The sequence below is a fragment of the Aquila chrysaetos genome, chromosome 9 (assembly GCF_900496995.4).
Source record: "Aquila chrysaetos chrysaetos chromosome 9, bAquChr1.4, whole genome shotgun sequence".
Taxonomy (NCBI): Eukaryota; Metazoa; Chordata; class Aves; order Accipitriformes; family Accipitridae; genus Aquila; species Aquila chrysaetos.
The window spans coordinates 39,722,029-39,744,774 of record NC_044012.1 but is presented as its reverse complement, the minus strand read 5'-3'; the positions used below and the strand labels follow the sequence as shown (position 1 = coordinate 39,744,774).

Below are 22,746 nucleotides of genomic sequence, written 5' to 3'. Positions count from 1 at the left end.
TGCCCTAAGGAAAGAGTCAGCCATGTAACAGTACCAGTTAAAAAACCTATGTCTTTCATTTGTAGACACCATTACTAATCTCTTGACCAGGTCTTCCAATTCACTACAAGGACAGTAAAGATAGTGTTGCATGGGATGAAGAGCCATTTATGACTACCTCCCCTAACTCAAAGCGTATGAGTTTTCACTTACCATAGAACAAAGTAACCATCATCCAATGGACACAACAGAACTGGTTTCTAAGGATCAACATGGGAAAAGCAGTATAATGTTAGCATTCAACACAGGAATAATAATAAATTTATTACAATAGAAACAAACAGATAATGCATTAGTTCATGTACAAAATACTGATAGCATTTTGCTGCCTCAGTCAGTGCTTACTAAGTACCCACATTTAAAAACATCCTAAAACCGATGACACCACACAGATTTACGAAGGTCATAGCAATTTCTTGACACTACTGTAAGAGAGCCCAGCTACTCTTTAAGGTTTGCTGCACAATACAGGGAGATGGAGCAGGATATAATGGGAACATGTGAAATCTGAAATTCTTCTGCACCAGGAAATTGAGTGAGCAACTTATATTATAAGCATGGGGAAAATAAAACAATCACATTATGCATGAAATTAAAGAGTTACTCATGGCAAATGTTTTCATTAGAAGTGCCCAACAATAAGGCAGCTGATGACTGACGTGAGTGCCCATCATTGCTCAAGGCACAAAATATTAGTTGTCAGTTCTACTCCTGAGCTATGTTGTTATTATTCCTTTTCTTTTTAAACAAACTGAAGTAGCATAGAAGCATTGTCACTGAACTGCATCAACTCCCAAAGGAAGCCAGATGCCTCAGAGAGACCCTTAGTAAAAGAAGAAATGTAGCTACAAGCCTGCTGGATTGATTTGTGTTACTAGGGCTTTATACTGTTGGGCTTTTTCCCCCCACGTTTATGTACACATTTACTGATTTTATAGAGGAAGTCAGTGTGCACATTATCATCTCTTCTTTCTCATCACCTCACTCTTCTGGAAAAACATGTGGTCCATGCTAACCAAAAACTGTTTATACAAAGTAGTGTTTAAAACAAGCTATAAATTACTTTTTTTGCTCTATTTCCCCACACCCACCCCAAAGTATAATTATCCAGATTTATCTCACATATTTGAGGGATGCCTTAAAAAGCTGCAATTTATCCTGTCTCTGGGCAAAGCTAATAGGCAAAAAGATTCCTGCAACCACTGAGAAGTTTGCAAGCACATTCTAGTTGCAGCTAATTTATTTGTGGGGCATTATCAGGTCACAAAACATACAATGTGAAAGGAATACTGGCACTGAGCAAACTTTGAAGCAAATTAGGACATTTTCTCCCTACTCCCTCTTATACCAGACTCCCTGACGGAAGTCCACAAATAATTTCTTCTCTAAGAAGACAATAAAAACTCATCCTAATACAGTCTCAAGAACCATATATACACATTTTGTATATTTGAAAATGCTGGCAAAAGTCCACAGAGGCGGAAGATAAAAAGCATGAAAGCTAAGTCTAACATCAGGTTCTCTACTGAACCTGACACCTAGAAACAAAACAACATAAGGCTTCTTTCTTCTGAAGTACCCTCCCCAAAATGCCTGTGATTTTCCAGTGGCATGTGGAAGAGGCCAGCTGTCAAGATCTTCTTTCTTGCTTCACAATTTAGAAAGTGAGATGTTATGCAGCAGAGAGGCAGGCCTGACGAATACTTTGTGCCCAGGTGTTTAAGAGTGCCGTGACTGAATGCTTGTCTGGAAGTTGCAATAGTTTTGAAGTCATGTACCGATACACCGACTGCAAAAAGGGATTGGCTGCTGGAAGAAAAAGATAACAGATAAATGGAGTTATAACAAAAATAAAATAAATAAAATTTTAAAAATAATAATTTTTAGAAGTGTAATATTAGGTGTTCACATTTCCCCACTACTACCACATACACAAGCCCAACAAATGTCATGCTAGCATTCTCATACCATACTGTCTGGGATTTTTTATCCACAGAGGGCTCTGATCTGGATAGTCCGCTGGAACACTGAGCTGTAGTGGTGGGACATTTGGAAGATTCTTGTCATCTAGAATGCAAACACACTTCCCATCAGAACAAAGCATTCCTTGCTGGACAGAGAGGTTTTCTGTACCCAATTCAGCTTGGTTTCTAGCCTCTGAACCCCAAGGAGGAACCAGGCTGTACATCTCCGTTTTTATTGGAAGGCAATCTCATTGCTCATTTTAGCAACACCTTAAATACGTTGACAATAAGCCTGGCAAACATCTCTTACACATTTCTGCACCTTGCCAATCTCACCATTTCATCAGCTAAACTTCACTAAGTTAGACAGCTCATTTTTGAAAATTAAGTGCCTTATGTACTAATATTCAGGACAAAACCAGTTCAGATTTCTCAAATGGAGGGTAGGAGGAAAGAATCTACTTTCCCCATTGGTGTCCAAGAGCAAAACAAGTTAATAGACTACATTATTTTATGATCATTCAGCTGAGATGAAAAAAAGATGCAATCCGAATTTCTTTCTTGAACATAACCACTTTGTCAGTGATCATTACTACAGATTGAAATAAACCCTCCCAAAAATTAATTCAACATTTCTCTAGCTCTGTCCTAGCTGTTGGAGGCAGAACAATTCTCACTTATCAGTGTAGGTCAAATCAGGAATCAAGATTGTTGCTAGCAACAAGTAATTTTCTAGACACTAAATGAGATTACCAATTGCAAATTCAGTGCAAAGAAAGGATAAGTTTGACATCTCCAGGTATACCCTGAAGCAGGCTGTATAGCACGTCTATGCTATGAATCTGGTTAAGTACAGACTTTGTGCAGAAGTTGCAGGTTGGCAATATTCAAGACTGCTAGCAAAAAACTCTTCAAATTTCTACAATCAAGCTCAGCACTTCTTTCTGATTTCAGCCTTTAGTTTCTTCTTGCTTACCTAGCTTGCATATGAGATGAACTGTGCCATTATTACTGCAATGGGAAGGGTCCAGGTTCACCAGGAATTTAGGATTTAATCTTGCAACTTCCCCTTGTAAGACATTTGGTATGGTCTGTCTTTCATCCTCTTCATATTTCCTTTTTCGAGGGGAAGCAACTGGGGCCCTATGTAAAATACAGCCCACAAAAGGACTAGGTTAAAATGTTATGCAAACGCCACATTTGTCAAATATTTTACAGGAGTAAAAAGGAAAGATATAACTCACACCCATCCACAAATCCATCTTTTTCTTTTAATAGTTTCTACAAATAAATGTTTGTTATTTAAGGAAAAAATAATTAAGACAAACAGCAGGTCAATGATACATACGTGATTGGTGGTCCATGAATTGCAGTCATAGCTGGCATAAATGTGCGGTAAAGGGAATGGTTGAAGACTGGTGAACGTATGTTGGCCAAAACAGCATCCAAAAGCGGCTGACACAAGTACTGCTGTTTGGTGGGGGGCACTGGGGGAGGTGGTGGAGTAGGCTAAAACACAAGAGAAGCGCCTTTTCTTTTAATCATCACCAAAAAAGAAGTCTCTAATATTGATTCTGCAAAATTTTATAGCAGTAAACTTCCAATCCATGAAATGCAAAGGATTCTCAAAACTGCATACAGTAACATTAAGAAGGAAAAAAAAAAAAAAAAAAAGAAAAAAGCTGTCTGCAGCTTTCATTTAGAAGTCTGTTCTGAAATCAGCTGCAAAAGATCACAGAAAGAATTACTGAAGTCTTTCCACAAAGCACAAGAATTTGAAAGTTCAGTTAAAAGATACATAGAGGTGACTTACATGAAGTAAATGCTTGCCCATTTTTTTCCTGTTTTCTTATTTTGTCCAACCTTACTTGAAGTCTTAACAGTATGAGCAACAGCAAATCCAAAAAATTATCTTGCCAAATCATAAGACTTTTTGGAATTAACTGTTTATCTCTTGCTAGTGCAAAGAATTACGTACCACAGCCATATCATTTTTCAGCTTCTCCAGAGCAATTTCGCATTTCTGCAGTGTCTTCAGAGGGCACCTGCAGAAAAGGAGAAATTTTATCACCACAAAACGGTCACCTTCGCTGAAGCGTTTCTGCTATCTGAGCCCCACAGACAGCCTCAATGCCAATATTGCTGGATACTAAACAACAAATTCTGGAAGAGCTGGGGAATCTGATGTCCAGCCAAAAGGAAAAAGAGTTACCGTTTTGAAGGGTCAGTCAGGATATCTAAGAGACTCTTCATTTTACTCAGGTCCTTCTTCCTATCTGAAATAGTATCAGAGACACAAACACTGACTACAAGAATAGCTTCCATACTTGCAGACAGAAATACAGTATACTGTTAAAAGTGAAAACATGAGCCAACACTGAAGAAAATAGTGAGGATCAAAGATCTTTCATCTAATCATAAGTATATCCATTGCATAAGCTCTCTGTGTCTCAAAAACATCAGAAGTAAAGGAAAACTGATGGGAATTTAAGGATGAGGATTTTACCCACTCTTCACAGTAAAATCTTTACAGTTATTGGCAAGAAAGAGCAACTAACTTTCACTGTCATTTTTAATCCCTGGAATAGAAACCATCACAAAAAGCAAGGTATTGCTTCGTTCATCAGAAGAGATAGCTGAGAGAGAGAAATGCATGACTAAATATAGGGAACCTCACCTTCATTTTTATCTATTTTATTGATCATCCTCCGGAGTGGCTCAATGTATTTTGATAGCTGTTTGAGTTTCTCCAGATACTGTTGCTCCTCTGACTGGCTAGAACTGGCTGGACTCATGACAGAATTTGGATTTCCTGGCAAGAAGTAAAGACTGCACGTCACAGGGATGATAAAAGGTACTGCAGAAGAGCATTCTCACATTTCAGAATCTACATCTGAAATGTGGCACTCCAAAGTGTAGCTCACGTGAAATATCCAAATCCACAATTGGATGCCCTCCACAGTTTAATGTTTGTCCAACCCTCTAGTCTTTGTGTAGAAATAACATGTTCTGTGGACAGAACAGCAATTCCCATTTGATTCATTTTTTTCTGAAAAGGTCCAAAGTTTCATATACCCATTTTCTATGTCCTCATTTTGCCTTCACTCTGTGCATTAAACACTAAATCAACACGCTGAATTTGCTGCAGTATTCCTTAAGTCAGTGCTTTCCAAACTGCAGAGCACACAACACTGGTATGAAAAGGAGCCAGTATGTTACTTCCATTCGCAGCGTCAGAAACTGCTTATTACATCTGGGAGACAGAAGAGCGCAAATGTCATAGTACACCTAGGAAGGTGTTTCAGAGCAAAGCAGCCTGCTGCCTGTGATTAAGTGGTTACATCCTTTACAATTGCATGCTGTTGCTAAGGGTTCCTTCCTGCATGGAACCAAGGAATCATTGTGCCTCTATAAACTTGCTCTATTAAATTAAGTATGATTCTTTTTTCAAAAGACTGGGGAAGTTAGAAAACCCCATTACATAGTTCAGTGACAAGAAAAGAGGTTTTGATTGATTTTGATTTGAGATATCCATGTTGTTGTGTTATGTGGTGCATGTGACGTGTTCACTACCTGCAATGCTGGCTGCTTTGTAGAGCTCTTTAAAGTTTACAATGTGCCAAACAGTAACAGGTTTCCTGGGAACTATTACAGTTACCAGAACATACCCCAACTCGTGGTCTGCAGTATAGTTCTCAGATCATTTACCTGGAGTATTCAGAGGACCTGGGGATGGGACACTAAAGTTCTGAGGTGTTCGTGCAGCTGCCGGGCTCTGGGATGGTTGTGGCGACGGACTGGGGAGAAAGCTGCTGGGTGATGGAGCTGGGCCAGAGCTGAAAAATAAGCATAAAATCAAACTTGCCAGAATCTGACAAGGAATCATGATCAGCCTGTGAGCAGATATGCTTTTACTAAGCATTGTTATAGCACTGCAGCTCTGCTAGTAGACTTGGTGAGGATTTCGTACACAGCTTCTTTATTTAAAATGGGTGTTTTCAGAGTGTATTTGGCACAATCCCACTTGTGCTCTCACTGAAGTTGATACTAAAATTCATGCACTTCAGTGGAAACGGAGTAAGACATATTGAATGCTTCTGAAAACCTCACCTTTACGGCACTGAAAAAGGTCCTCAAAAGTTGCAGTCTAGCTCACCTGACATTTGAATTTGGCTGAGAAGTTGGCTGGCCTGGCTGAGGAGATGGCTGCGGCTGTGGTGGTGGAGGCATTGATTGAGGTGTTTGAGCTTGTTGCACAGGAGATGGGGATGACATCATGGTAATATTGTTCTGGCTGACCTGAAATGTGGAAAAAGGTAAGATCAATAACAACAAAAGGGTGTAGAGGATGGGAACCTAACTAAAAGGCTTTACCTAGGGAAAGAAGCGTATCCTCAGGCCTACAAGAAATGAAAGTGTTAGTTTCCTGTTCTCCCCCACAATGACAGTCCCACCTGTACCACTCTTGAGGCTCTCAGGGCAGTACTTCATATCAACTTTACTAGAAGTAACCATTAAAACTGCACATAATTTGAATAACTGTATAATAATTGTTTTTCATTTCGCAAACCATGATGTTGCAATTAAAATGTCAGAAGTGCCATCTGAAAAACCTGTACTTTATTAGAACTACAGTAAAGAAGAGCAGGAAGAAAAGACAGTTCTAACTTGAGAATTAACAGCCATAAAAAACCCTCCTTATTTTGACATTTTAATTACAGCCTTCAAAGGTCTGTCAGACTTGACTGTAGCCTCCCAACTGGTTTTCTTTAGGAAGAAGGAAGAAAAAAAAAAAATTAGGTAAGCCAAACCACCAACATCTTGTTTAAATATTCAGCTTTGAAAATTTGGGTGGAGACAGAAACACTTCAAACTGCGTGGCTGGGTGGAAAAAAAAAATGAAGTAGCTTTCTGACCTTTGGAGAATGACGAGGTGTGCCTGAAGGACAAAAAGATGAATAACAGCATTTCCAGAACAGCACCAAACTCTGGGTAACAACTAAGTTTATTCTGTACACTCTAAAGTGCCAGAGCCAGATGATGCTCAAATTAGAGCAAGTTCTCACCCTTCTTCTAAGGGACATTCTTCCCCTTGATCACTTAAAACAACAAAAAAAACCCCTGTATCATGGCCAGGAGCATGGTATAGTAATGCAGATATCAGTGATCATTTTTGTTTAAGGCACATGAAGAGTTCTTATGACCTGAGGCTATAAGTAAGCACATATAAACTGAATTAGCCCGCAGAGGCCACATATTGTAACTCAGTAACCCATGCGTCCATTCTGCAAGTCACTGATTAGCACCTTTATGAATTAACAATTCTGTGTCCCTCAGTCTAAACCATTTTTAAGCAAAGGTCCCAGTAAGTCCACAAGTCCCAGACACTTCATGGGCACTGCAATTTGGCATTGTCCTTCAGTCACTCGTTAAATACCCATCTAAATCATCCAACTGTTTCCAGAGGACATGACATTTAAATATTAAAAAGTAAGTATTGCCTGGTCTACTTTTGCATGTACACACTGAATATGACAGGAAATGCTTTCCTTGGAATATCACATTACAGCTATGCAAGAGGTCACGCTCCACTTAAAAAAAAAAAAAAAAAAAAAAAGGCCTCAATCCCTAGCTAGGTGCAAATGTAAAACTACTAAACTTGAAGATACCAGTTTATCATCCATTAAAGCATAGTTTAAAATCAAATGCAGCCTGACATGCTATGATTTATATATTTTTTTAATCTTCAGTAACCCCATTACCTTCACAACCTCTCCTACAAAGATAACGTCTAGAACAAGTGAAGCTGAAACGATGTTTTAAATCAGCTTCCTTTTCTCCATAATCAACAAAAACTGAGACTGTGCTTACTGTTTTTCATAGGAGGTGGATTCTTTAACAGTGTGTCTCCTCAACAGTCGGAAAAGCATTTCTAAGATTGAAAAGCATGGTCTGCCTCCCACAGATACCAAACATCTCACCACTGTTTGGAAGGAAGCTAGGATGAACACTGCAAAAAGCACTCCCTGATTTTTTTACAATTCTATTTAACATTCTACTTAACATTCTATTAAACAGCAATTGATTCAGAACTTACCCATACGGATGCTGCACCCATTTTTCATCAAGTCAAACTAAGACCACTTTTGAGTGGTTCATCACTTCCTGAAAATCAGGCCCCTTTTAAGTGTCTCAAGTTGGTTACATAAAATTACTTCTGAAAACTTAAATCCTTGTGTTTTGGGAAGGAAGGAGAAAGATTTCATTAGGTTTTTTTGCCAGATTTAAGCTTTTGTATCTACTTCAACACCAAGGTCCCTTCACATTAATTTACAAGTGTTGCAGAAAAGCAAAGGAAAGAACATGCAGCATCTACTGTGCATATAAGCATAGAATAAATTAGATTTTTTTTGCATTAACCCTTCTCATTTAAGTACATGCATAGGCAAACAGCTTCCCTTCTTGCAATAGGTTTGCTCTCAGCCAGCTTAATTTCAGAATACCAAAGGCTAATGTCTAATATTAAGCAAAATTGCAATATTTTCAAAAACATGCACTCAGAAATATGCAATTCTGAACTTACTGCCTTACTTTTCTTTGAAAGCAGTTAATTTGCTAATAATAATTTCAGATGTCTTTCTATAGAACAGATCTAAAGATGCTTTCAGCTTTAGATTTCTACATTGTTCGCAGGATAATCGATTAAGATTATAACGATTAATGAAATTTCAACTTCTAGGGCATGCTCTTTCCAACCGACTCCCACTAAAAAGAAGGCTTAAAAAAATCAAAACCACCAAAAAACCCAAAAGACAAAAAAACCTTCCCTCTGGAGCTTTAACTCCATTAAACTAATTTAGCTCCTCATTTAACTCCAGAGTTAAGCCATGGTTACTGACCATTTGTATTTCCTTATGTATGTTGAAGATGAAAGGTATACAACTATGTATTTTTTCACTGCAGGATGAGAGTTTCTGCATCTACAAGCATATTCATGGACAGCTATTACAGCCCACTGAATGTGAATTTACTCTGCGACTCTACAGTGACCTGATTATGACACCAAGCCCTAATTTACTGAAGTCTTGCCCAAACAATATTTAGGCTTACATGACAAAAGTTTGCACTTAATATCTACTAAATCAAAGCTATTCTTAGTGTTTAGAACACACCATGCTGAAAGGTAAACTTAGCTATGAGGCCTACCTCCAGTTTGCTGAGTCTCAGGCAAGGAACAGCACTCAGTAGATAAGGCTAACGAGAGTTTTTCAGAAGCTCCCAGTAGCGAGAGCGTACAATATGCAGACGCTAACAGCAAGGAAAAGGAGACTGCAACAAGGAAGTGATGGGTAATAATGAGGAACAGTATAAACACTTTTAGTCTAAAGGAAAACTCTAGAAAGCACTTACACTACTGTACTTACAGTTTCATTGTTAAGCCAGTAAGCACAGCCTTGCCTACTCTCTTGCAAACTGGGTTTAAAGTTCACCAGTAAGCTGCTTTACGTGACAAAATGGAAACCCTGCAGAGCTTCAGATAAGTTCAGATACAGGTTTCCATATTCCCAGTCAGGCCAGTATCCCTTGCTTTATTTTAATATTAACTCAGTTTTACCTTTTTTCCTATATTTTCAGTTTGCTGAAGATTTCTTTGCCAACAATAAATTGGAAGTTCATACTATTGCAGACTGCAATAAATTTGTAGACAGAAGTTGAAGCTTTTGACACTAGAGATACAGGAGAATGATTGGGATTAGCACATTAGTTATTTAATTGCTAAAGCAAAAGCTAAGTATTAGGTTAGTTTAATCTTTTAAAATTTCAAGATCAGCAGCTTTCTTGAGCCAACTGAAATACAGTTTATGAAACTTCTCTTAGCTGTTCAAAAAGTGCCACTAATATCAATTGTAGTTCATGTTTGGTAACTATTCAGCCACAAACTTCAGCTAAGAGGAAAAAAAAAAAAGTCAGTTCTAATTCTCTGGCAATTCAAAAGACCAGGAGACTGTGGAATACAATGCCATATCAGTAAATATATTCTTTTGATTGAGAAGACCATAATAGCAAAAAAATCCCAACCAAACCAAAAACTTAATGCAGAATCAACTGAGCCTTGTAATAAAAAAACGACAGACTGACATTTTTGTCATATGGGGTAAAAATAGACAGACACACAGTATTGATACCACATCTGGTCCTTTTGTTGAAAGAGATTCTTCAGTGCAATACCAAGATTCTTTTCTGAAGAGAAAGACGCTCTGAACTACCTATCACCAAGTCTAAATGACTTTTGATTCTGTAGTCAAGGAGATGACAGACTCTTAAATGAGTAATTAATAACCATATAGATGCTACAGCCCTTTACTCCTATTGTGAACAGCTGCAAGGGCTCTGATGACAGGGAAGTTATATCCAACAGACAATATTATCTAAGCATTTTACAAAATTAAAAGGCGTAAATGACAACTTTTCTAATTTCTAATCTACCTAGAACGTGAACAAAATGTTTTGGCAGACAACACTAGAGGTTCATGCTGATCCAGGGCCGTCAAGTAAACGACATGCCAGACTGCCTTTAAAAACATGCTTCCCACCACCATTAAACCATGACACAGTCACTCATCCTACCACCTGCTTAGGAGCCATTTTCAGTCCAATCACTGTTCATGAAGAAATTTCCTTTCTTCTTCTGCCTTCTCTAGTTGTTCAGTCTTCTACATCATTTTCACAATCCTTGGCACGCTACTGAGAGCGCTCCTTGATGACCAATTCACTTGGTGTCAGAAATCAAAGCTCCTCAATAACCACAGACATGACAGCACTAAAAGATCAGCACTGAATGCTTAAACTAGAGGTCTTCTGTTATGACTCAGATATTAAATATAAGCCAATCTAATACTTAAATATCTATCGGAAGGCCTCATCGTCAAACCAAACATTGTGAATATTTCATATGGGAGATGATTTTGTCAGTATATATAAACTGCTACAGATAATAAAGCTTAAAGTAAATTCTCCTTTGACTCAACAGCTATGCCCGGGTTTTATTTCAGTTAACATATAAAAAATGACCTGGACTGAAATGACCATCCATCTTAAATCAAAAACGACAGAGGTGTTTGCCTAGGTCTGCAGAATCTTTCTGGTCACTGTATCTACCTTAGCAAATTCCTGAGAAGAAAAGGCTGTGCCTACTAAACTTGATGCAGCAGCACTAGGAAGCAGAGTTTCAGACATTCCACAGCCCCATGACAAGCTTGCAAAGGAAACAAAAATGCAAAGAGTGGAGAAACTTTCATTAAACCTATAAACAAAACGCAGCGATATTAAGAACTAAAACTGCACCTGGTATTAAATTTGAAAATTAGCATCTAGAAGAACAAGACATGATGTTCGTGAATAACAGATAGAAAAATGCAGTTGAATGCTATTCCACCATCATAATATGATACGTATTTAAACCAACACCAATCACATGGGGATCAGCAAACTTCTGCAGAGCAGAGAGCAGTGCCTCGTTTTGAGACTTACTGGTAAGAATTCAGTTCTACTTCCTTCTAGTTCTCCCCATTCCTGCCCCCCCAAAATGACACATTTTACTTGCAAAACATGACTGTGAGGTATTTAGCAGATCCGGACCTGCACCAGGCAGATGCAGTACTCTGACCTCATGCATCTTCCAGCAACAGCTGGATAGGTGCTGCCAGCCTGCCTACACAGGTTCTTCTCTGATGCAGGCACAAGTGGAATCCTTCTGGCAGTTCCTCCTACACAACCGTGAAAGAAGAGAACAGCTCCGTTTTTCTTGGTCCCTGATACCATGCCAAGAAGCTACTCAAACTGAAATGAGCCAAGTTTCCTACTGATGAAAGAAGCACCTGTACAGAGCATGAACACATGATAAGTAAGGTCCCTGACACAACTCAGCCAGTACACTGCAGTACTGACTTGCAACACCCTCATAAATACACACTCATGGAGCATGGACAAAGGCTAAACAGAAACCACAAAGTTCTAATTTGAGACTTAAATCAATTATGAACATGGAAACATTTTAAATGTTAAAATAAAGATCTATGCCGCTCTAAAAATGCTTTATTTGACATTCCAAGCTCTCAGAAAACCTATTACTTAAAATGAAAAAGGATCCATAAAAAGCCTAAACAGCCCAATACCCTGAGTAACACCAGCAAGTAAGTTGTTTGATGAAAAAGTGAACCTCCCCTTGCTTGAAAGCAAGTACTATACAATCACGTATTGAATGCTTTGCACAATTCCTGACACAATGTGCTTTGACTCAGTAAATACCTGTGGCATTTGCTGTCCGCCCAAAGGAATGGAGCTTGGCGGCGTAGCAGACACAGCGGTGGTAGGCGGGAACCGTGGTCTTATTTGCATCCCACCTCGGGCCATAGGTGCGGTGATCATCTTTGAGGACAGAGGGACAACAGACAAAAGTAATCGCAAAACAAGAAATGCAGTGCACTGGCAGGATGAGAAGCACATGCAACCTCCAGGAATTAGGGGGAGGGGGAGCATGAAGGGAAGGTTAGTGAGCTTTTCTCTAAAGTTTAACCTAACATGCTAGCTTATAAATCAAACTCCTTTTTATACCCTTTCTATCCATTTTCAGAAAGCATCTAATGAATTCTAGGTATCTTGAGAGAGCTGATTCAGATTGATGGGTCAAGGGTGGATTATTCTATCATTTGCATGAAGGGCTTTTCCCAAATTTTGCCTGACATCTTGAATTTCTAGAATTCTTGGAAATAAGTACTCTAAGATTGTTGTCAAGAATGCTCCATGTAAGAAGCTATATAATGCCATAGGTTTCTGATGTGCTTTCCCCCACTGTGGACTCAAAGGATTTAGCAGTATTTGCATATGCTGCTCTTCATTATAAAAGAATCTGGCAGACAGTTCAACAGCAACCGTTAGTAGGAATGCTCCACAGTGAGCAAAATTTCACATCAACCTAACCTATGACAGTATAACAATGCCAAAGACAACAAAAAGGACTTCTGGATTTGAAAAAGCTATTTCCTTCCTTTTATAACTCACTGAATAAGTCAAATATATCCTTGTAATTTCCATCATTTTGACAAATACCCATTCCTCTATTACTAAGCTGTGCTAAAATATTGTTATGAGTCCATAATCTGCCTTAAGCTTAATTCATGCACTATTTGATTCTCCAGGTGTATAGAGTGAGCATACCCTAAAGTATAATCATTTAGAACAAATGATGAAGGTTAGCATTAGAATGGATTTCTATTCTAAAATAGCATTAGGATTATGCTACCCTGCAGTGTCTAGAAGTACCTTTCAGAACCATCAGCCTGCATGAGCCACATAGATTTAATCATATATATCTTTATAGCCCCCTGTTACTTAAAATTTGACATTACACCACATATGCTGTGAATTTACAACAAATACAGCATATTTTTGAGGTGGTATTTGGGTAACTGGCAGATTCAATTGTCAGTAAAAGCTTCTGTTTGGTACTTCAAAGATGTACAGTGGAGTTCTCTGGGCTATTTTTATTTCCAGCATACATATTACCAAGGAACCTACACAGGCCCTAACTAACCTACAAGTTAATGAAATCTTCTTTCAGTAATCAGTTTGGGGCATTCTTGCTTAGTGTTCTATGTAAATGGACTGAAGCAGCCAGCAACATGTCTCTAGAGAGTCAGAGAATGCATGTGCTTACAATTGTTAAAAATAAATAAAATTAAATACAACATAGCAAGACTGAAAAGGAAAGCAATAACTGGTAAAGAAAATAGTGTCAAATTCAGCACAGCTGTTAGTTCACAACATCAGAGCAATGCAGTCCCTTTCCATCCAGGGAAAGAGGGATGGTCAGAGACAGGATTTCAAAAGGGAAACAAATGAGCACTTCAGACATCACACACACATGCACATGTACACACACAGCATGCAACAGCCACCACAAGCAAACACAACAACCCAGCACTGGCACAAAGCACAGGTGGATGCTACAAAGTGCAGTGAAGAGCTACAGTATCAACATGAGAGCTGGTGAAGCAACACAACCCTAACAAAACAAAACAAACAAACAAAAACCAAAAAAAAAAAAAAAAAAAAAAGAAAAGAAAAAGGGAAATTGCTAGGGAAAAAAAAATCAACATATCCTTCCAGGCACAATCACCCCATCTTAGACCCTCGTGAATGCACATGGATCTCTGGAGCGTGTGAAATCCCAGGTATGTTATGGTGACCCACATGTCCCATCTCGGTCCTGTTTCTCATGCCACACCACCAAAGTGCGAAGATTTAGATTACAACCTCTGAGGTCAAGGAAATTAGAAGCATATTCACAGTTCAAGTGCCTGGCAAACCACGGAACACCAGCACGACAAACTTAGATTCAAAGGCTTTCAGCTGTTTATGGTATTGTAGTTGGTCAAACATGTATGCACAGGCACACCATTTTGGGTTTGATTTTTTATATTTTTTGGTTTTTTGAAATGTGTGCTTTGGAACAGAAGTGTATATATAAAATGACACCAATTCCACTCTCTTAAAAAAAAAAAAAAAATCTATTTTTCCCATTCTCCAGCTGATTTACATTTATGAAATCTGTGACCCTCTGACAAAGGGGGTTCCAAAGATTGCACCTGTTTTATGCAAAGCAATATATCCATGCAGGAGTTGTTCTTGTCAGTCTAAAAGCAGAAGACAACCAGAAGTGTTCAAGTACTTTTGAAAAAGATTTAAACTGAAGGCAAATCCTCCTCCACAAGTTAAATTGATTTATCTCAATTTACAGAATCGAGAATTTTACCCCATAAAAAGAGAGCAAGCAGAGGAAGAGTCTCCCTCCACTGTAAGATACAAAACTGATTATTTGATAAAAATGAAGTGGAATATAACAATTATAATCCTGAACCTGTAATTTTCTTTCATCTAAAATCCAAAGATTCAGAATTTCATAAATATGCAGCTTCTGGTGAGCGTATATAAGTTCTGTGCCACTGTCACTCCACTAAAGGCAGCTCTGACTTTCAAAGAGCAACAGCCAATCTGCATTCTGAGCACCTGAAGGAGTTGCACCAGAACAGCGATTTAAACTTTATTAATACTTAACTCCAACTGACTACAGATTTTCTCTTGGTGCTGCAAGCACTTGTGTAGCGCTCTGTGGTCACTAGGACACTACTTTATTTATTCGCTTCACCTGTGAGTTACATGCTTACAAGTACTAGACACCCAAGCAGGGTAACATTGACCTGCATGGCATCTACAGCTTCAGAGAAGAACTTCAGAACTCACATGGATCCATGTTTAAACCTGGGACTGCTTTTACTTTTATGTAGGAAGGATGAACAGAAACTTTACTGAAAAGGAAAAACGCAACTATATCAACCAAAATTTGCAGTTTGAAAGCCCCTAGAGACCAAGTTTAAATGTAACAAGCAGAGATTAGGATAGGGTTTGTTTATAACAAAAGCTTCCCTGAACCCAATTAAGAAATCAAGGCAGATTTATTAAAAACACTGGTGCTAGTGAAAAATGTACTAAATACAAAGCAAAATGTACTCTTAAAAGAAACTTCTTATAAATTAAAGAAAATGCATATACACTCTCAACACCGAAGCTGCATTGTAATATTGTACATAGCCACAATCTTAAAACTAAATATTATATACAGAAAATATTTACACAAGTACAAGAAACCCATTTAATCATTGGACTTCACAGTGTTAAGTGAATTTTAGTAGACTCTTTTTGCAATGGCATGAACATAAATGGAGTAAAGCCTGTATGTGGAATTTTCTAAACTCCATCCATCATAGATAATGAGCAATCCCTGAGTTTACTACATATGTCTGAATAAAGCTGCAACACAAAACCCGCTGTCAACCATCTTAACGGCCAAAACTTTTCAAATGCGCTGTGCTGTTAAGCCACTGGCATATGAATTCAATAAATGGGGCAAGAATTAAGGTGATTCTATATAAGCACAATCCATCTCCTTAGAAGTTGAAAAGAGCACCATTAAGTTAGTAAAAAGAAAAAAAAAAGTCAAGAGTCTCCTTCCAGTCAGCCTAAGTCCCTGCAGCTCCCACCTGGAAATTATTTAGGAAACAAACAGAAGTTTTAATTCACATTTCAACTGTGGAAAGAGAATTCTGCATTGCTGCCAGTACTGTACCAACTGTACTTACCACTGCTCAGCTTTTACATCCTGTGTTACGTTGACACAAGCAAAACGACCAATACAGAAACAGAACTTAGTCACCAACAAGGATGTGGGCCACACGAGAGTTATGATGGTACAACACACTATTCCTGATACAAGTCTGCGAGATGTATGTTGGAGAACCAATTGTTAGCAGAGTCCATGTAAAAAGCTTCCAAATGTCTTACTGAATCTATAATATTACTTGTGCACTGAACGGAAAATGGTGCATGCAGACATGGAATACCTGGTTATATGAAAAGAACTCTGCCATTAATCCTAGTCAACCTCATTTCACCTGTCTGCCTCAGCCTCTTCATCTACAAAGTGGTGATAATTGTACTTACCCATGTCTGTAAAATGCCTCAATATGAAACACTACAGAGGTAAGCCACAAAAGACTATTTCATATTCTTGTGGAAAATGGGATGAGAGGTTTCAGCTCAAGACATTCCCAATTTTTTTCCCCATGCCTCCTTCATACCAGACACACATCAAGGAACAATCACTGGGGCTACAAGTGTGTTGCAGGATAAGAAAACTGTGTTAGACAATAAGCTTTCACCCAGCACTTTTTTCTTTTTTTTTTTTTTTTATATGCAATCTGCACTTGTGACACATGCCATTTTTTCTTCACAATTCACATCCAGAACAAGAGCAATCTATACCTACTGCCAATTTCACTCAGAAAAAGAATGAAAGATGAAAGGAATGAAAGGGGAGTGCAGAGATATTTCATTGTCTATACTATTTTTTTATGGTCGATACATGGAGATGGAAGGTAAATCATACGTGAGTAAAGACAGCAGGCAAAGGTTCACAGTACAGAAACCAGTTTACACAACAAAGAAGTCACCTAAGAAAGTTTAACGAAGGAAGAGATGATACAGTCCAGGTACCAACAGTCAGACTTGTAGCATGACCACAGTAGGCCGTCTTATTGATGTGCATTCCTGTGTCAGTACAGGCAACAATCTTACCTACTCGGGACAGAGAGCATGCACAGAGGGGTTGTCAACGAAATCCTGCCTCTGACTCCAGGCAAAGGAGAAACAGCATAAAAGCCCATATCACCTTTATAAAGGGGATGACCGATGTCAGACCCCTCATCAGAAAGCCACCAGAAACCCATCTCCATGCTCATCTCTAGCATGCACTTGCTACAGGCCTATAACTAGTGATACTGGCTCCTGGGCCCTTACCTGCCCTGAAGCTCCCATCTGAGCAGCTTGGGCCTGAGCTGCTTGCACTGCTGCTGCTGCCTGCTGCTGCTGGACCAGCTGAGCTCTTACCTTGAGTATGAAAAGAAAGAACGAAGTAAACATACATATCTGATTAGGGTATGACACTTCTGTTTCAACTGTATTGACTATACTCATGAAAAAGGGTGTGGAGACAAGATCAGCTTCACATACATACTCTAGAGTTTTTGAGCCTTCTATATGAAAACAAGTTCCCATGTTTCTAACATTTAGAACAGTCTTCCCATAGACTGTGCACCCAAGATTCAACGACTTCTCGTACCTTCTTCCCTGTACTATCAGGTCTTCCTATGACAATAATAGATACATCTAACTACTCCTAGCTTAGCTGGTAGGAGCACAAAGTGGATGTATCAACTCATCCACGGAGAGTCAATATTTTCTCAAGTGTGGTTGACACTCCACTCCTCCCCAGCAAGGCCCAAAGAAAGGCAAGTCTTGGGATTACATCTGAGCTTTTGCTCAACAGCACATATGGAGCCCAGAAAAAACTGACTAATGCAACAGTTCAAAAAGCTGCACCATTAAGAGGATGACCCAGCAAGAGGTTCAACTGAGTAAAACTATTGTCTTGTCCACATTCTCTTCAAGGCAGGAACTACCGCTATCTTAAAGTTTGACCAAAACGTCTAAACATGACAGCAGAAGCAAAGCCAGCACGTTAGAGAGCCAACACTGGCTCCAGTCACATGCACTAAGCACTTCAAAGCACTTGCTCATGTTCTAGAGCAGCTAACATCATGGAGGTGATTTTTCTTTAACCAGAGTTTGTTTCTTTTTTTTACTTGTCCTTTCAAGAGTAAGACAAGAAATTATTTTTAAATATTAGCTGCATAAATGGTTTTCACAGATTTCCAGAAGTCCTACTCTTAAGACACAAAATTGTTCTCTACTGGCAGGCCCAGACATAAACCTTTAAACTCTCCATGCTCATAACATGCTAACTACAGATCTCTTCATAAGCTATATTTTTTCATACTTCATTATTAGCAAAAGTCAAAGATATTTTTTTTTTTATTTCTCTAGAGGATCACAACGAACCAACAATCAGCTGGTCACTAGCCCTTACCTGCATTGCTTTTAATTGCTGTGGTGTAAGAGTAACGGGCATAACCTGACTAGGAATTTGTCCTGAGATTGCCTGTGGCTGAGATACCATGGGCTGGGGTTGAGGCTGCGATTGTGGTGGAAGCTGAGACTGTTGTGCCTGAGCAACCTGTTGTTGTTGCTGCTGCTGTTGCTGCTGCTGCTGCTGCTGTTGTTGCTGCTGCATCTGTTGCATCTGCTGTTGCATTACTTGTTGAGGTGGCTGCTGCTGTATCTGTTGTTGTGGTATTTGTTGCTGTTGTTGCTGCTGCTGCTGTTGCTGCTGCTGTTGTGCCTGCATAGCCTGTGCTGCCTGCAGCTGCTGCATTTGGGCAATTCGCTGTAGTTGTTGCTGCTGCTGTTGCTGCTGCATCTGAAAAGCAGGAAAAGCCAGGCTGCTAAAGCTTCCAGCAATGCAATAGCAGCCTTATTTTTATAGCATAAACCAAGAGCAAACAGAATCCTAATACATCGGGCTGAGGTTTTAAGTCCAAAGGGAAAGCCCAACCCTTTTATCCACTCACTCTTGATGTATCTGAACTCTACATAGTGCACATCCCATGGTTTCAATATTACAAGCTTGTCTCACTACTAAAACAGTTTTCAAAAGCAAAGATGAAGTCCATCAGCTCCTCCTGTACAAATGAGCTCAGAAGCACTTCTTTAAACTAACCAGCCTGCATCAGCACCACTATTTACCAGAAACCGCACAAGAGCATGACAGCTGAAGTTGCCTATTCTGCTTTGGTGCCTAAGGCTGATACATATATATGATGTGCTCAGCACACATTTTTTAAAGTGGCAACGTGTCATTCACACAATGACAAAACAGCCACTATTTCTAGAGTAACACAAGGGCTTTTAGTTCTTTCCCACATCCCTGTTCTTGTTAGAATGAAAGACTATGCTGATGTTTATAAAGAGAAAGAGACATAGGTTTTAATTCTCTGTTGCTATGACAGAAGAAAGCAACCAAACAACTGTTAAGCCTTTCCTCTGGGATGTGATATATTGTTGCCAATTAACTTGCCAGTCTAAACTGAAGTCCTACCCTAGAGTGGAAATGCATTAATAAGAGGCAGAGCTGATATTCAGTACTTCCATGCAAGCCAAGCCTCACTTGAACTGAACATCGATCACCTCAATTGCCATTGTAATTGTTTGTCATCACCTGCTGTTGGTTTTGCTGCTGCTGCATCTGCAGTTTCAGCATGTGCTGTTGCTGCTGCTGGACGGCTTGCAACTGCTGTTGTTGCTGCTGCTGTTGCTGGGCTGCTGCCGCTGCTGCCGCCTGCTGCTGCTGGACCTGAAACTGTTGTTGCATGGCTGACTGCTGGGCCTGGAATTGCTGCTGCTGCAAAGCCACCTGCTGCTGCTGGAATTGCTGCTGCTGCTGCTGTTGCTGCTGAGCTATCTGCTGAAGCTGAAGTTGGGCTAAAAAGAAGGTAGACTGTACTCAAAACATGAGACCCAACCAGTGCGAGATACAGTTACCCAGTATAATTCATAATAATTGAAGATAATCCCTAAAGTACATTAATGTTCTTCGTGAGCAGCATATACTTCTGCTTCCTCAAATGGATGAGGCACATTAACAGCAGAATTAATGACACTTCCTACTACCAACCTCTAATTCTCACTGCCTCTATTGAGTCAGCAGCCTCGATAAAGAATGTAAAAATGTGCAGGAGGAAATATGCACAGAGGTCACCAGCAGGAAGCACCGGACCTATGGAAAACATAGGTGCGCTGTACAAAAACAAAGTTCTGAAGTTGACATCTTGTAGGACAAAAGAAGCATTTGCTCCTACAACAGCTAGACTGTTCCTCACTATACTAAGGAAGACACTTATCCCATCAGGTAGCAGTATTTGAAATCAATTCTTCCTGCAGTTCACTTGGCTGCTTTAGCCAGAAGTATGAAATCTCTTCAGCACCCTTTCCTTGTGGAAAAGAATTACATACTAAAATCTAACATACTAAGTTACATACTAAGATCTAACAATTTTAGTGGTTGAGGCAAACTGAACACTTACTCTGCTGAGTAGCTGTAGAGACACCAGGCATACCATGAGGGGCCATTCCCGAGGTTCCAGGAGGCTGCTGCTGCCCTGGGAGACTCATCTGTTGTCCCATTGGGCCAAGGCCACTCATCCCACTCATCGGTGCTCCTTGAGCTCGGGAAGCCATGCCCATTCCAGGCGCCCCTGCTGGGGGACCTCCAGTTAGATTCTGCAGGGCATTCATTGGATCTACAAAGAAAATAGTTACCAATATGCAGCAGCTATGCAATTGCCTCCCCAAAATCCTCTGTTCTCCACCATCCACCCTCTAAACTGTCAGCTTCAGACCATGACTAGATCCAATACCCTGAGAATCTAAGATTCACTCCTCTGCCCGTGAGACAAGAGGTTTCTGGCACGTCTTTGCCTCTCTGTAAATAGAGTGGAGATTATTTAAAGTACTTCAGATTTGCAAAGTTCCAAATAGATTCTAAATACATGAGAGAAAAGGAACTTATTAGCCACCTCTGAATTTATATGCAAGTCAAAACAAGCTGCCAACAAAACTCCATGATGATATCCAGCTTGTAACCTCAAAAACCAAGAAGAGAATCCCACTGTAGATCCAATTAGCCTCTTCCTCCTGCGGTCAACATGGAGAAGCCGTGCTCAGACCAGAGGAAGTACTTTGCTATACAGTTTCCCCCCAACATCACATTTATTATGCAGTGAATAAATTCAGTGCCTTTCAAGACGATTGTCATAATCTGAATCCTGGGCACGCAGAAAAGTAAAATCAAAGCGGGAATGGTAATTCAAGAGGGCAAAACACAACATGGGGTGCAGAAGCAATACTAATCAGGTACAGAATGCAATACCTCCTCTTTCTTAGGAATACTTATAAAATAATTCCAGCTGTCTAGGCTGGATGTTAATCAATCACAGACACTGCATATTTAGCCTATAGGGGGATAAAAACAGAGGGTCATATTATGTTCCTAACAGACACTGCTGTAAGAATTAGCACAGAGGCAGAAGACATGATCAGATCTAATCTCAGTCAAATGGCAGAGCATGTACGCCCCACAAATGCTTGCCTCTCATGCAACAAACACACTGAGAAACCCAAAGCTGGTAAAGGAGAGAAACCTGGGCTGTTCAGCAGATTATTTTCAATCACTCTTGTTCTTTCAAGAATCTTAGTGTTGTGAGCTAACAAAAGTACAAATGGGGAAAGAAACAAATTTCCTGTTCTACATCCAAAACACTGTCCATGCCTGTCACCCTCATCACTGAACAACTCCAAGACTATTATGCTACCTTTCCTTTCCTCCAGCAGCATTTAATATTCCAGCTAGGGAATCCACAGCCTTCTTATTCTTAGTACACCACAGCCCTGATTTCTAAGCTGTTCTATTTAGAAATGGGGGGGAGGGAAGGGAAGGAAAAAAAAAAATAAGAAAAACAAGCTCTTACCACTGACTGAGGCTTGAGATTTCTTATTGTCTGCAAAGGAAGAACAATTAATTGCCTTTGTTAATCTTGTCACACAAATCTGGCCCTTCAGATATACTCTCTACAAGAAATATATTCACATAATAATTTAAAAAATAAAAAAACCCACTGTCTACTGTAGTTCTAACAAAATACATTAACCTAAGCCAATTTGGTAACCAGAAAGCTATATAAACAATGGAAAGAAAGCAAAAATACAGGAAGAAATTAGGAAGGTGGAAAAAGGAGTAAGTTTAAATAACTTCTCACTTTTCTATTATAGATGGATGTGCAAAAGAAACAGTATTTAGAAATTAAGCATGTATATCACAGGAAAATTTTTAAAGCAACTTGTGAAGAGTCACATGCAGAACCACACACACAAACCCTAAAATTTACTTTTTTGGGGAGGATGGGATGAACAGTCCCATTACTCAGAAAAAAAACCAAACCAAACCAAAACAATTACTTACGAATATCTCGAAAATGGATAATAAGTCTGGCCACAAGAGAAAGATATTCCTCCTAAAGATGAAAATTAGTATTTTAGCATAGGAAATAAAAACATTGCAAACATGACTTTCTGGTTCTTCAGTATTCTTCCTCAACATAACAAATTTTACTTTACAATGTCTGTGGGCTTTTCAGAGCAGTTCAATTGCAAGGAACAGCCTGTTCAATAACTA

The 22,746-nt window shown here is 39.3% G+C and overlaps 1 protein-coding gene across 3 annotated transcripts in view; it reads right to left on the bottom strand.

Annotated features, from left to right (window-relative positions):
• Positions 1-271: 271 nt before the first annotated feature.
• Positions 272-22,746, bottom strand: part of MED15 (mediator complex subunit 15) — a 30,270-nt gene continuing 7,795 nt past the window's right edge. The window contains exons 3-18 of one of the 3 annotated variants that reach the window (XM_030025665.2): positions 22,534-22,585; positions 22,043-22,072; positions 20,600-20,815; positions 19,735-19,997; positions 18,547-18,936; positions 17,418-17,507; positions 12,312-12,431; positions 6,160-6,302; positions 5,712-5,839; positions 4,681-4,815; positions 4,216-4,279; positions 3,982-4,048; positions 3,352-3,512; positions 2,980-3,146; positions 2,008-2,106; positions 272-1,845 (exon numbers count right to left, since the gene is read on the bottom strand). In XM_030025665.2, the coding sequence (XP_029881525.1) occupies positions 1,712-1,845; positions 2,008-2,106; positions 2,980-3,146; positions 3,352-3,512; positions 3,982-4,048; positions 4,216-4,279; positions 4,681-4,815; positions 5,712-5,839; positions 6,160-6,302; positions 12,312-12,431; positions 17,418-17,507; positions 18,547-18,936; positions 19,735-19,997; positions 20,600-20,815; positions 22,043-22,072; positions 22,534-22,585 (2,259 nt within the window). In that variant the 3' untranslated portion in view covers positions 272-1,711. Of the gene's footprint in view, positions 1,849-2,007; positions 2,107-2,979; positions 3,147-3,351; positions 3,513-3,981; positions 4,049-4,215; positions 4,280-4,680; positions 4,816-5,711; positions 5,840-6,159; positions 6,303-12,311; positions 12,432-17,417; positions 17,508-18,546; positions 18,937-19,734; positions 19,998-20,599; positions 20,816-22,042; positions 22,073-22,533; positions 22,586-22,746 lie in introns of all 3 variants that reach the window. The other 2 variants (XM_030025664.2, XM_030025666.2) reach the window with 2 other exon arrangements.